General features: G+C 40.7%; 1 protein-coding gene across 25 annotated transcripts in view; it reads left to right on the top strand.

The window, feature by feature from the left end:
* DOCK9 (dedicator of cytokinesis 9) overlaps positions 1-14,232 on the top strand; it is a 291,057-nt gene that overhangs the window by 148,895 nt on the left and 127,930 nt on the right. For all 25 annotated transcript variants that reach the window (XM_045444882.1, XM_045444848.1, XM_045444766.1 and 22 more), the window contains exons 3-6: positions 6,023-6,112; positions 10,106-10,188; positions 11,909-11,978; positions 13,815-13,910. In XM_045444882.1, the coding sequence (XP_045300838.1) occupies positions 6,023-6,112; positions 10,106-10,188; positions 11,909-11,978; positions 13,815-13,910 (339 nt within the window). The remainder of the gene's footprint in view (positions 1-6,022; positions 6,113-10,105; positions 10,189-11,908; positions 11,979-13,814; positions 13,911-14,232) is intronic.

The following is a 14,232-nucleotide window of genomic DNA, read 5'->3' as shown; positions in this document are numbered from 1 at the left end:
GCTTCTGTCCTACCTCTATATTGTGATTAGTATTTGAAAACATTTTCATGAAAACATTAGTATTCTTCAGTATGTTAATTAAGACGTGTTCCTAATCTCTTAGCATCTTGTTACAGTTAGTTATTGCTGAGTAACAAACCACTCCAAAGCCTAGTTAATTCAGGACAATAATTTTTCATTTCCCACGATTCTGAAATCTGATCCAGGCTCAGCGGTGTCGTTCTGCTTGACTTGCTGTCGGCAGAGCCTGGAATGTCCAAGAAGGCTTCCTTACTTACACTGTGGTACCTCAACCAGGATGGCTGGAACCAGCTGTGGGCAGGTGGGGCATCTTTCTATATGTGGTCTCTCCATATAGCTAGTTTGGACTTGCTCATAGCATAGTGGTCTCAAGTAGTAGAACTTTTTTTGTGGCTTTTTATGTCGTCGTCTTTTAAGAAGGAGGAACAGAGCTGCTAGTTCTCCTAAAGGCTGAGTTTGGAACTGCCACAGTGCCATTTCTGCCTCATCTGATTGGTCAAAGCCAGCCCGGGTTTAAGGAGAGGAAAATTGTCTGCACCTTTTGGTGTGAGGGACAGCAGTCATATATAGGGAAGGATAGCAGCCAGCTATATAGAAAAGAGGTTATCTAAAACATCCAATTTTGTATACAACAAGAATTAGACATAAAAATAACATGAAGCTAGATGTGTACTACAGAAGTGTGTCTCATGTAAGTGAATGGTTTTTTAAAAATTTGCTGTTCCAGTGTGGAGGTTCCTCAGAAAATTAAAAATAGACCTACCCTATGACCCAGCAATAGCACTGCTAGGAATTTATCCAAGGGATACAGGAGTACTGATGCATAGGGGCACTTGTACCCCAATGTTCATAGCAGCACTCTCAACAATAGCCAAATTATGGAAAGAGCCTAAATGTCCATCAACTGATGAATGGATAAAGAAATTGTGGTTTATATACACAATGGAATACTACGTGGCAATGAGAAAGAATGAAATATGGCCTTTTGTAGCAACGTGGATGGAACTGGAGAGTGTTATGCTAAGTGAAATAAGCCATACAGAGAAAGACAGATACCATATGGTTTCACTCTTATGTGGACCCTAAGAAACTTAACAGAAGCCCATGGGGGAAGGGAAGGAAAAAAAAAAAAAAAAGAGGTTAGAGTGGGAGAGAGCCAAAACATAAGAGACTGTTAAAAACTGAGAACAAACTGAGGGTTGATGGGGGATGGGAGGGAGGAGAGGGTGGGTGATGGGTATTGAGGAGGGCACCTTTTGGGATGAGCACTGGGTGTTGTATGGAAACCAATTTGACAATAAATTTCATATATTAATAAATAAATAAATAAATAAATAAATAAATAAAAATTTGCTGTTTATTTGGATGAAGTCGCCAGAGGAAAAAGGGCTCTTGTGGGAAAACTAAGCTTTGTCAAAATCAGAGCTAGGACTTGATCAGTAATGGACTCAAACCTAGCATTCTGGTACTGGTGGGTGGTGGTAAGTACACAGATGATTGGTTTATTTATGCCCAGTGCTCTCTTATCTGCTAAAGGCCAGGCCTCTCTTTAAGGATCAAAGTTGCTTTCTTTTTAAAGTGAGAACATAATGGCATTGTCTCTGATCCATATCTATTTCTCTCACCTTAGAGGAGTATTTGGAAAAGTGTCACATAATTAAAGTTTCTTGAGGGGCACCTGACTGGCTCAGTCATTAGAGTGTGCAACTCTTGATCTTGGGATTGTGAATTCTAGCCTCACTTTGGGGTGGAGATTACTTAAAAATAAAACCTTAAACAAAAAGTTTCTTGAGTTGGTAATCCCACTGGAAAAACATAATACATTTTGTCTTTTGACTAGTGGTGTGATGGGAAATGGGCTGGAAGTGACTCAAGTGACTTTCTTGAACTGAGCATTTCCTGAACATTTTAAAAGTGTAACAATTAGTTTCAAAAATCATGATAGATCAAAATACATCAAGTAGGGATATAGAATATATCCTTCTTTGAAGCATACACAGTTTCTTAAACAATTTCCCTTTTCTTATTCCTGATTTTTAACTGTTCTGACAATCTCTTAATAATCACTGTGTTACTTGGAAACGTTTTGAATAGATTATGCCTCCTCAGTGCTTATCGTCACACGTCTCTATGGCATTTCTTGGGAACAGGTGAGAGTAATAAGATTCACCATTTGTGATAGTTGCAAAAAAACCAAGACCAAGGGCCTTCAGAGCCCTTTTGGAGACTGAATGAATTAAGAATTCACCCATGGGGCGCCTGGGTGGCTCAGTCGGTTGGGCGTCCGACTTCGGCTCAGGTCATGATCTCGCGGTCCGTGAGTTCGAGCCCCGCGTCGGGCTCTGGGCTGATGGCTCAGAGCCTGGAGCCTGTTTCGGATTCTGTGTCTCCCTCTCTCTCTGACCCTCCCCTGCTCATGCTCTGTCTCTCTCTGTCTCAAAAATAAATAAATATTAAAAAAACTTAAAAAAAAAAAAAAAAGAATTCACCCATGAAGGACTTCAGTGGAGAATGGAGTTCCTTCTTTCCTTTCCTTTAGAATAAGGAGGCTTATTCTAAAAACAGGGTTTGAGATTACTTTCAAAGATTGACACCATCCAAAAAAGAGTTAAATAGGTGAAGGAGACACAACATTGAGAAAACAGGGGCAGGAAATAAAATTAAATTACATACAAAATATATGCACTGAAGTTTTCAACCTGTGCCGGAGGGGAGGGAGATCACACATTTGATCCAAGCTTCTTCCAGCCAAAGGAAGAAAAACATCTGGGACAGATGCTAGGGGATACCAGTTTAGTAAGTAGCCATGAAGAGCTACCACAGGGTAGACTCTCTTTGCAAAATATTTTCCATGTATGCTGTTTTTGTAACTATGATCTGTTAATAGTATCCAAGGATTACAGTCCATGGGAGAAAACATCTAGAACATTTCTTTCTGAGGTCTGAGGTCCGGTTTCCTCATATTAGCAAAATAGTCCCTTCCAAATGATGTTAATTAGAGTGGATTTGCTCCTGCCTAAAGTCATGAGGCATTTTATTATTTAAAGTAAGCATTTGAGCCTCTTGAGGGGAGGTAGCATTCACAATTCATAGATCCATTCAACGAATAGTGATTGAGCACCTTCTACTTGCCTGGTTACCATGCTGTGAGGCACTGGGGGTGTGGCAGTGACCCAGCATGGACATAAAAGGCAAGTAAGAGATGAATGTGAAGTAGAAAAAATAGTCCTAAAACTCATTTGGAACCACAAAAGACCTCAAAGAGCCGAAGGAATCTTTAGATAGAAGAACACAGCAGGAAGCATCACACATCCTGATTTCAAGCTCTGCTATAAAGCTGTAGTCATCAAAATAGTATGGTTTAGGCATAAAAACAGACAAGTAAAACAGTGGAAGAGAGTCCAGAGCCCCGAATAAACCCAAGCATATACGGTCAACTAATATTTGACAAGGGAGCCAATAATACTAAATGGAGAAAAGGCAATAAATGGTGCTGGGATAATTGGCTATTCCCATGTAAAAGAATGAAACTGGACCCATGTCTTACACTACTCATGAAAATGAACTCAAAATGGATTAAAGACTTATATGTAACACCTGAAATTATGAAACTCCTAGAAGAGAACATAGGAATAAAGCTCCTTAACATGGGTCTTGATAATTGTTTTGGGGGGCTTTAATACCTAAAACACAAGAAACACAATTAAAAAAAACACAAAAAAACAAGTGTGACCACACCAAACTCAAAAGCTTCTGCACAGCAAAATAAATCATCAATAATGTGAAGAGACAACCTATGGAATGGGAAAAAAATAATTGCAAACCACATATCTGGGGGTTAATATCCAAAATATATGAAGAACTCATAGAACTCAACAACAACAACAACAACAACAACAACAACAAAAATAACCCAGATTAAAAACGGCAAAGGACCTGAAAAGACAATTTTCTGAAGAAGTTATACAAAAAGCCAACAAGTACATGAAAAGAGTTCACCATCACTAGTTGTTAGGGAAATGCAAATTAAAATCACAATGAGATATCACCTCATGCCTGCTAGAATGGCTGTCATCAAAAAGATAAGAGAGAACAGATGCTGGCACGGATGTGGAGACAACGAAACCCTTGTGCACTGTTGGTAGGATTGTGGTTTAGTGCAGCCACTGTGGAAAACAGTATGGAGGACCCTCAAACGATTAAAAATAGAGGGGCTTCTGGGTGGCTCAGCTGGTTAAGCGTCTGACTCTTGGTTTTGGCTCAGTTCATGATATCATGGTTGGGGGTTCTGGCCCAGCGTTGGGGTCTGCAGCTGGCAGCTGGCAGTCTGTTTGGAATTCTGTCTCTCTCTCTGCCCCTCCCCCACTCACGTTGTCTCTCTCAAAATAAAAAACTTAAAAAAAAAGAGAAATACTTAAAAAAAATTAAAAGTAGAATTACAGTATGATCCAGTAATCCCATTTATGGGACTGTATCCAAAGGAAATAAAAACACTAACGTGAAAAGATACCTGTACCCCAGTGTTTATAGCAGCATTGTTTACAGTAGCCAAGACAGGGAAACAACTTAAGCATCCATTGTTAGATGAATGGGTAAAGAAGTTGTGATATGTATCTACAATGGAATAATATTAAGCCATAAAAAATGAGGAAATCCTACCATTTGCAAAAACATGATGGACCTTGCAGGCATCATGCTAAGTGAAATGAATCAAACACAAAGACAAATACTGTGTGATCTCACCTATATGTGGAATAAAACAGAACAAGACAAAAAGGCATAGAAAAAGAGATCAGCCTTGTGGTTACCAAAGATGGAGGGGATGGAGGGTATGGGGAGGAAGAATTGGATGCAGGAGATCAAAAGGTCCAACTTCCAGTCATAAGATAAATAAGGACTAGGGATGTGAGGTCCAACCTGGAGACTGCAGTGAACATGGCTGTGTGGTATCTAGGACAGTTCTTAAGCGAGCAAATCCTATCACAAGGAGAGAGGGTTTTTTTTCCCTTTTCCCTTTCTTTTTATTGTATTTGAGTGAGAGAATAGACATTAGCTGAACCTATCGTGGTCCTCATTTCACAATAGATGTAAATCAAACCATCATGCTGTATATGCCTTAAACTTATACAGTGATGTATGTCCATTATTTCTCAATAGAACTGGAAAAAAGAAAACATGGATGTGATGATGGTTGCACAGCAATGTGAATGTACTTAATGCCACTGAAATGTACACTTTTTGAAAGTGGTTAAAATGGGGGTGCCTGGCTGGCTCAGTAGGTAGAGCATGTGACTCTTGATCTCAAGAGTCATGAGTTCGAGCCCATATTGGGTATAGAGTTTGCTTAAAAAAAATAAAATTGGGGCGCCTGGTTGGTTCAGTTCATTAAGTGTCTGACTCTAGATTTTGGCTTAGGTCATGAGCTCACAGCTCATGAGTTCCAGTCCCGCATTGGGCTCTGCACTGGCAGTGTGGAGCCTGCTTGGGATTCTCTCTCCCCCTCTCTCTTCCCCTCCCCAGCTCTTGCTCTCACTCTCTTTCAAAGTAAAGAAATAAACTTTAAAAAAAAATGAAATAAAATCTGGAAAAAAGTTAAAATGGTAAATTTTATGGTATGTCTATTTTACACTAGAAAAAGGCAATTAAGACAAGTAAAAGGCAATGTAGTGGGACTAGCTCAAGCACTTGGGGCTGGCGAGGGCTAGGGTTTCTGAAAGGGGGCCTACCCTGCCTGGTGGGAGCAGAAGGACTCCCTGGAGGGCTCACTGGGCCTCTGACTCAGAAAGAAGTGGGAGCCATTACCCCATGCCCGTCTTTGAACTTTCTGGCACCTAAAGGGATCCGTGGTGTGTGACCCAAGGAGGAAGGAGAAGGGCTGTCTCTGCAGGACTGGCGGAGACTGAAGAAGGGACTGTCTCCATGCAAGGCCCGGCTGCACCCCGAGGCTGGCGCCTTTCCATCTTCCAGTAACCAAACCCTCTCCCCACGCTTTCCTTCACAGACGGCCACTCTGAGACGACAGGGTCGCTACATGTGCTCCACGGTCCCCGCAGATGCGCAAGAGGAAGCACAGAGCTTATTTGTTACGGAGGTAATGTGCCTTTTCTACGTTAATGTACACGTTATCTTAGAGTCACTTTTTGCCTACACCCCCCCCTTCTGTAAATTTCAATGATATTTTCAAGGAAGTATCAGAGAGGTAATTACATTTTTATAATGGAGAATAGGAGAACAGTATGGGGTTTTCAGAGTCTGAAATGTGGACAGAAATGTTAATAGGGGTCATTTCTGATGGCTGTTTAAAGCATGAATGCTACAGAACTTACAGGCATGGGATACAGGTAACTTAGGAACTCGCTGGAAATCTTTGGCTGAGGTTTTGTTGTTGACATTGTTTTTAATGGAGACTCAGCACACACATTTATGTATTCATTTACATGTTTCTACTTATAACTTATTTTCAAGACTAGTTCAGTCTTTATGAGATGCCAGGTGATAATGAGCAGAGCGTGAATATTCCTGATCAGTATATGATTATTATCACTCTTATTTGAACATACAGATACTGATTACCTGTTAAAGAGGAAAGAGAAATTATTGCATTTGGATTGCATTTTTTTTAGATTGGTGTTTGTTTCTTCTTCCAGGTGCTTTTAGATGAACTAATTAGGTATTTTAATTTTGTTTCTTGAAGCGCTCTTTCGTTTAAAAATGATGGGTCTTTAACCCTATTTTTCTAGTTGATTTTTAGATGATAAACATGGCCAACCCCCACAAGGAATCTATGCTTTTTAAAGTGAAGACTAATTAAAATAACAATATTGTAGTAACAGTATTTAGTTTCCATTGAGATTTTCAAAAAATTAAATATGTATTGAAAATTGTAAAAGTGTGATCTCTCATCCTTCTGGAAAGGTAACTTCTTGCCTTACCTCCTTTGCTACTATATTAGTAAAAATAATTCTGGACAAATAGAGCCAGATACGTTTGTGTAGTCTTAAATGTTTAGTATCAAGCAGGATGCAGACGCAGTGTGACTGACCCACGGGCAACTGTCTGGCCTGCAGCCTGTTTTTGTAAATAAAGTTTCATTGTAGTACCGCCACACCCTTTTGTTTACGTGTCACCTGTGACCTACTTTCACGTGATAACTCAGAGTTGAATGTTTGCAGCAAAGATCACGTGACCCTCAAAGCTGAAAATACTTACCTATCCGGACTTTTCCAGAAAGAGTTTATTCACCTCCAAACTTATTAATTACTAATTCAGTTCTTCCAGTTGCTTAAAAATATGGCTTTTGAGGCACAGTTCTCCACTCAGTTCTTTGACTGCTGTAGGTTGAGCAATAACTACTTCATGCTGTGCTGCCCGAGCCAATGGAACGAGCCCTCTTGGGACACGGCCACAAGGGTGGAGTGGAACAGCCAGCACTTCCTCTCCATCCTCTTGTCCAGCGGAGAATGACCTAACGGCTGTTTTAAAAAACAACTTCAAAAACGTTTCAGTATTAACTTGAAAATATGATTGAATTTCACGAGTCTGAAAGGTCACTGATGAAATGAGCCAGTCAGATCCCTGTCTTTCTGGAGATCCAGTTCTCCAGAGACTGATTTCTGATGTAACCCCTCATCTCCTAGACTTTCTGCATCCCCGGAGGGGTGGGGGTTGCTTTTATTCCAGGCTTCAGCCTTGGAATTCAGCTGGTGCCTGCCATGTGGACAGTCAACAGGGGCTTATCAAATGAATGACTCTGGCCGCTTAACCTGGTCAACTATGTTTCCTGACAGTTTCTTATAATTTAAAACATTTAAACATAAGTATCTTTCTGACCCATTTTACCTCAGATATTAAAAATCTGGGCAGTCAGGTGTTTCATTCATAAATGCCCTGATTGTATGCAAGTGCTTGCTCGTTGATCTTTTTAACTGGGCAGGTGCATGTTATACTTCAGAATAGGTTTAATATCCTGAAAGAGACTTCGGTGGTATGACTTTGGTTGCCGTGCTTGTTCGAAAACCTGAACAGAGTAGGAGCATGTGCACAAGACTGTGTCATACCTAATCAGACCTAAAATTGCTGTGCTAACGGACCTAGGGATACAGGTAATTCTGCAATCACACTTGGTTTGGAATGTAATTTTGAGTATGGATGTCAGATGTTCTGAATGTGAAAATGCTTTGAAAATATTTTTGAGAAGAATTTACAAGAGTAAAATAGTCTTCAAAAACATTTGTAACTACATGGCAAAGAGATCGGAAACTTGTTCAGTTCCACCATCCAACTCTGTTCCTAACCCTTCTCTGCTATTTAGTCCACCTTTCAGAACAATAATGTAAAATCTTACACTATCTGCCTGTCGCCACCTTGCCCATAGAGTGCTTATCATAGAGTCTGGCACAAGGGAAGCATTCATTATCGTTGTTGTAGTTCTATTCACGACTTTGGGGTAGAGGAGAGTTTGCCTCAGAAGGCCTTTGGGCATAAGCCATGAAACAGATAAAAAAGGTTGACCATAAAAATGATGAAGTAGAGTGAGCAGAATAGAGACTTTGATCACAGTGTTAGTTACAGCCGGAGTCAAGTCAACCAGGTAAGACATAAATACATTCAACTACATCTTCACTTAATTCATTTTTTTTTTTCCACACTGAAGTTTACATATGTGTAGCCAAGAGCTGACTATACAGAAAATCAATGTAGCTGTTGGTAACTCAATCAAATGCTTCCCCTATTGATTTTGACTCATTTGTGTTTGAGGATCTGGTGGATGCAGCCTTATAATCTTTAGTCTACACACTATTCAGTGCTTCCTCCTGGATAGATGAATGAAAGACACCGTGCTGGTCCGTTGAGTCTATTGGATAGTGAGGTAGTTTAATGCAGTGTAGGGAGTATAGAAATGTCTTTTTTTTCCCTCCGGGGTTTCTTCTAGTTGGCTTAGGAATTAAATTGATATAAGGCAGATTAATAGGAAAAAACCCAAAGTTTTATTATGTGCACATGGAGGTCAAAAAATGAAACTGAGACCCCAAGAAATGACTAAGGCAGGCAGTTTTTATACATTTTAGACAAAGAGACAATAAATTTGGGAGGAATTGACAGCATAAAGAAAACAGGTGTTTGGGAGCCTTAATTAGTAAGGAATTCTAAGCAGAATTTAGCCTGCAGTAGGAGATTGGAAAAAAATAATAGGGTTTATTTCCGTAGCTTTCTCAACTTTCAAGTCCCTACCTCTGGTGATAAGGGTTTTGTTTTGTTACGGTTTTATTTTGTTTTGTTTTTTTTAACTTCTTAGTCCAGGAGAGTATTTTTCATATGGGAGATTTGTTTCCAGCCTCCAGGGGACGGAGGATGGTCTTAGTGTCCTTGCACAGTTATTTCCCAAGTGGCTTCATTCGGAATAATCACCATGGCGTTGTTGTGCATGGGATGGGCCCTGGGCCCCACAGCAGTCTGTGTAGGTTGGTATCATAGAATGTAAAGCTCCCTACTTTGTACATCCTGTTCACACATACATGTGTGTGCACGCGATGATGTCACGGTGCCACTGAATTGGAATCTAAATCTTTTCTCCTAATAACCTCACTCTGGCCCCTATAAATAGAAGGAAAAGCCAAGGGCAGATTTGTATTATACTTGGTAACAGATCTAGTTGTCATATTAGTAAACACCATGAAAGTGTCTTTTAGGTTCACACTTTCCACCTACTCTCATGTTCTAGTAGAGGGCACAAGGCTCCCTAAACAAGTCCTTTTAACTCAGAAGCAGTACATTGTTTGTTATGTCAGTGCAGCAACATGAGGTGCAGTTTTTTCCCCTTGTAAAAATCTGCTCTCTGATCATGAATGATGGGCACTTAAAGTGACCCATCCCCAAGGGTAAGGCTTTAGGGGTTTTTAAGCTTTATAGGAACCTCTGATAGTGGAATTTCAGGCAAGGGAGGGTCGAAGTGAAAGAATTGTTTTGATGTTTGTGTGGCTGCACATTCGTAAACCTTCCCAAACGTTCTCCTAAAGCCATCACATATCTTTTTTCTTTGCCTCTTATGCTTTCTATTTTTTATACCCTTCCCCTCACCCCGTAGTGCATCAAAACCTATAACTCTGACTGGCATCTTGTGAACTATAAATATGAAGATTACTCGGGAGAGTTTCGACAACTTCCAAAGTGAGTAAATGGTCAGACCACGCAAGGTGGGGTGATAACACGTGGGCAGTGTTTTTTGTGCTTGAGAGGCTTAAGGAGGTATGTAACTTCACATGCAATCAGAGTAATTGGAGAACATATTTCTAGATGGTTTGTATGTATATGGAGTAACTATTGCTTCCTGGGTATTTGATAATAGGACTCAAACCTAGTACTCTGGGATTGGTAAATGGTATAAACATGGATGGTTTAGTTATGGCCGGTGATTCTTTCCAGGGTACCACTGATAGAACAGGTAGAGTACTTTCAGCGAGAAATAGAAAACAAAGAAAGAAAAAAATAGAAAACAATGTAAATGCTACAGTGTGTCTTACCTTTAAAAGAATACTTTGGAGAAATATAAAAAGCATGTCATATTGCATAAATTTTATGTTTAAAAAAAGTAAATCAAAGACAAGCATTCCCCAGACAATTTTCTTACTTTCTTTGAAGTATTAATGGGTTCTGGAATACACCCAAAACAAGTGTGTTTAGATTGATTAGTGGTCATTATAGTGAACCAGGTGGAGGTAGGTCTTGCCTCGAGGGTACATGTTCCATTTCAGGATATCCTGAAATGATGCAGTTGGTAAATTTAGGTAATAGTTGATTATGAAAATTGAAATCAAATAATGATGGATTGTATTGTATCAAAAGTAGCCATCACCAATGAAAATTTTACTTGCAACCCTATTAATATATTTTTCTCTATGTTTGTTGCATCTGTGAGTTTGAACCATTGAAACTATTCTCAGTGGACCTAGATGTTTGTTTTTCCTCTTTGTGTGGTTCAGCCACTCCTTGGGAGTGTTTAGCCAAGTTCCCCATTGACTCTTTTTAAACTTCAGCTGAAGACACTCCCTTCCAGCATTATCTTCTCCAGATGGGGTGTGCTCCTTAGTTCTGTATTTACCCAGTACTTATTTGGGGACCTCTAAATTCTGTCCATTTGATTGCCTGAACCTGTCTTCATGGATAGTCTGGTTCATACTATTCTCATGGCTTTCTTAGAACATACTGCGAGCTGTAGCATACTGACTGCATGATATACTTTCACTGCTGGTAGATTTTACCTTTGGCATTAATAATTTTGCAGTTGTGTGATAAGAAAGAGAGGGAGGATACTAACAGTGATTAAGAACATAGATTCTATAGTCTACCTTCATCATCTGCTCTCTCTGCCCTCTGTGAACCTCAGTTTCCTCATCTATTAAATGGTCCTACTACCACCAGTCCCCACCGTCTAAAGGACTGAATGAGGTAATACATGGGAAACGCAGTGCCTGGAACATACTGTTTAATATACATGCTGGCCGCTGTTTCAGTACTTCCGTTGTTAACACCATCATCATTAACACTGTGGTTCGCACTCTGAAGACCATGACCCCGGTTCCCATTTTTTCTTATAAACTTCATTTTAAAAGTTATTCTACCAAGTCTTTATTAATTAATGCACTTTTCCATTTTTAATATACCTATCTGACTCCCAACAACCTAGTCCAGCTCTTCTACATGGCTTCCGCGGGCTCTCTAACTCTTGGATCACCCGCTTTGCAGAGCAGTAGTGTGTCGATTATTTTTATTCTTCAGCCGAGTGGACCAGCTTTGAGTTTGTTAAATGTCTGTTCCTCTAATGGGGGAAGAAGTGCATCTCTTCATGGATTAGGTAATTATAAAACAAGTTTCTTTCTTCTTTTTAAAGCAAAGTGGCCAAGTTGGATAAACTTCCAGTTCACGTCTATGAAGTCGATGAGGAAGTTGATAAAGATGAGGTAAGGTTATCGCTTGCGGATCTGGAAACTGGTTTAGTTTACAGACTTTACAAGATCGGTTGGAAAATTACCAACATTTAAGCCAAAAGGGGAATTGGAATGTTTCTTGAAACGGGGAAGGAATTTTTATTCGATGTATTACTGGATTGATTGAAATAAGGTCTCCATTTCAACTTGACTGCTTAGCATTGCAAGTTCTTCCTGTCTTGTTTATTTGTTCTGAGATCATTTTCAAAGGCCTGGATAAGATTTGGCTACATTGTTAAGAGACACCAAGATTACTTAGACCTTAAGTTTAGGTTGTTTTTCAGCAGACTATCTTGAAACAAACCGCCAGTAGACTTTAAATGGCTCTTTCTTTCAATGATGGGTTTGAGTGACGCATATGGTATCAAGAAGCTTTTTTCTTTCTTTTATTCTTAAACAAGGGCACTCCCCCTTCTCTTGAAGAAATCTATAGAGAGAGCTGGGCATTAAGGTGACTGGCCCCTGAGCAAGGGAGACCTAATAACAAGTCAGGGCTAGCTGTCCTCTGCGTTTCTCATCTCCCCTGCTCAGTATTGGCTGCCTCATTGTGAGTTTAGGGGGGAGAGGTTCCTTTTTTTTTTTTTAATCATCAGGTAAGCTGTAACACCAGCCATTCAAGAATGTGAACAATGCCCATGGTGGGAAATTATTTTAGAAACCACTTTTAAAATAATTCTGGAAGAGTAAGTGACCGTCCAAAGTGAGAAACAAGATAGTAAAAACACTTGGTGCTGATTAGTAGTAAGAATAGGACCAATCGAAATAATGCATGCTAAGGGCACACTGAAAACTGTCAAATCCTAGATAGATGAGTTATTTCTGTTCTTACGAATAATAAGAACAGTAAAACCACCAACATTACATTGAGATGGTCTAAAACAAAACAGAAGATAGGTCTTTCTGCAGTTGTCTCTTTGATTACAAAAATAAAGATCATAATCGGAGACTGGTCTTATGGGATGTGAGTTGGGTAACATGACGGTGAGTGGCCCTCTCGTCCTCCTGTACCTACTGAACGTCCATCAGGTACCGCCTTAGAGGGGCAGGGACCCACAGGGCCAGGGCCAGCTGCAGCCTGCCAGATTGTGTGTGTGTGTGTGTGTGTGTGTGTGTGTGTGTGTGTGTGTGTACACACCTGTCATCTGTCTGTTACATGTACGAGTGTTTGCCTGACATATTTTCAGCAGCAACTGGCAACCCCATGCCCGCCTCCCTGCACCAGAGCCCACAGCTGGAGCTGGAACGTGCAGAAGCATGTTTCTTTATTTTTCTAGCCACGTCCCTTCTCTTTCCTAACTCTCCCCCTCTCCTCTCTCTCTTTCGTTCTTTTCCATTGCCCAATCCTTTTCTCTCATCCCTCCTTTCTCTGTTGCCTCACATTTCCTTCTTTTCTTCGTTCACCTTCCCCTGAACTGAGCCTCTGGGAAGTTTTCCAGGAATTTGCTTTTGTCCTCCAATTATAGGGGAGTGTAATTTGAAAATATTTTTCATGAAACCCAGCAGGACCTTACAACCTGAGTGGTCAAGTATGGTATGTACTTTCTGTGGCTCATTAAATACTCAAAAATAAAAAATTTGGACTGAAACTAGCTTTGCCTTTTAATGGACTAGAGCTTTCAGGGATTGATGCTTCTGCCTCTCTTTTCCTGCCGAGCCGGCTCTAAAGTGACTTGTGGCAGACGGTAACTCCAGTAATGGGGCACGATGGGGCAAGCCGGCACCAGTTGAATGATTTTCCTTTTGACCAGAGTCACGGCAGATAAGATTAGTAGTGACTGGAGACCAATTGTGGTTTTCCTTCTCTCCTAGGATGCTGCCTCCCTCGGCTCTCAGAAGGGCGGGATCACCAAGCATGGGTGGCTGTACAAAGGCAACATGAACAGTGCAATAAGCGTAACCATGAGGGTAAGGCAGTCCATCACCCTGCACTCCCCTCTCATGAAACCCTTTTTGCTGTAGGTCTTGGGAATCATGCTCAAAATGAATGGGCATGTTGTTCTTCCTGACAAAAGTGACATTGTCTGGTCAATAAGATGCCTCCCTGGTGATCAACCTCCATTGGTACCGTCCTGCTCGCACCCACTTCCCCTGCTTCATGCCCGACCACCAGCGTGACGAGATCTTCATCACTGGGCTGGTGCGAAGGCACAGTTGCCGACGCAGGCTTTCTTCTCTGTACCCACGACAAAAGCGATCGTGGCACCTGCAAGCACATCACCCAGGGGCT

Source organism: Leopardus geoffroyi, chromosome A1 (assembly GCF_018350155.1).
Source record: "Leopardus geoffroyi isolate Oge1 chromosome A1, O.geoffroyi_Oge1_pat1.0, whole genome shotgun sequence".
NCBI lineage: Eukaryota > Metazoa > Chordata > Mammalia > Carnivora > Felidae > Leopardus > Leopardus geoffroyi.
This window is presented reverse-complemented; position numbering and strand designations above follow the sequence as displayed.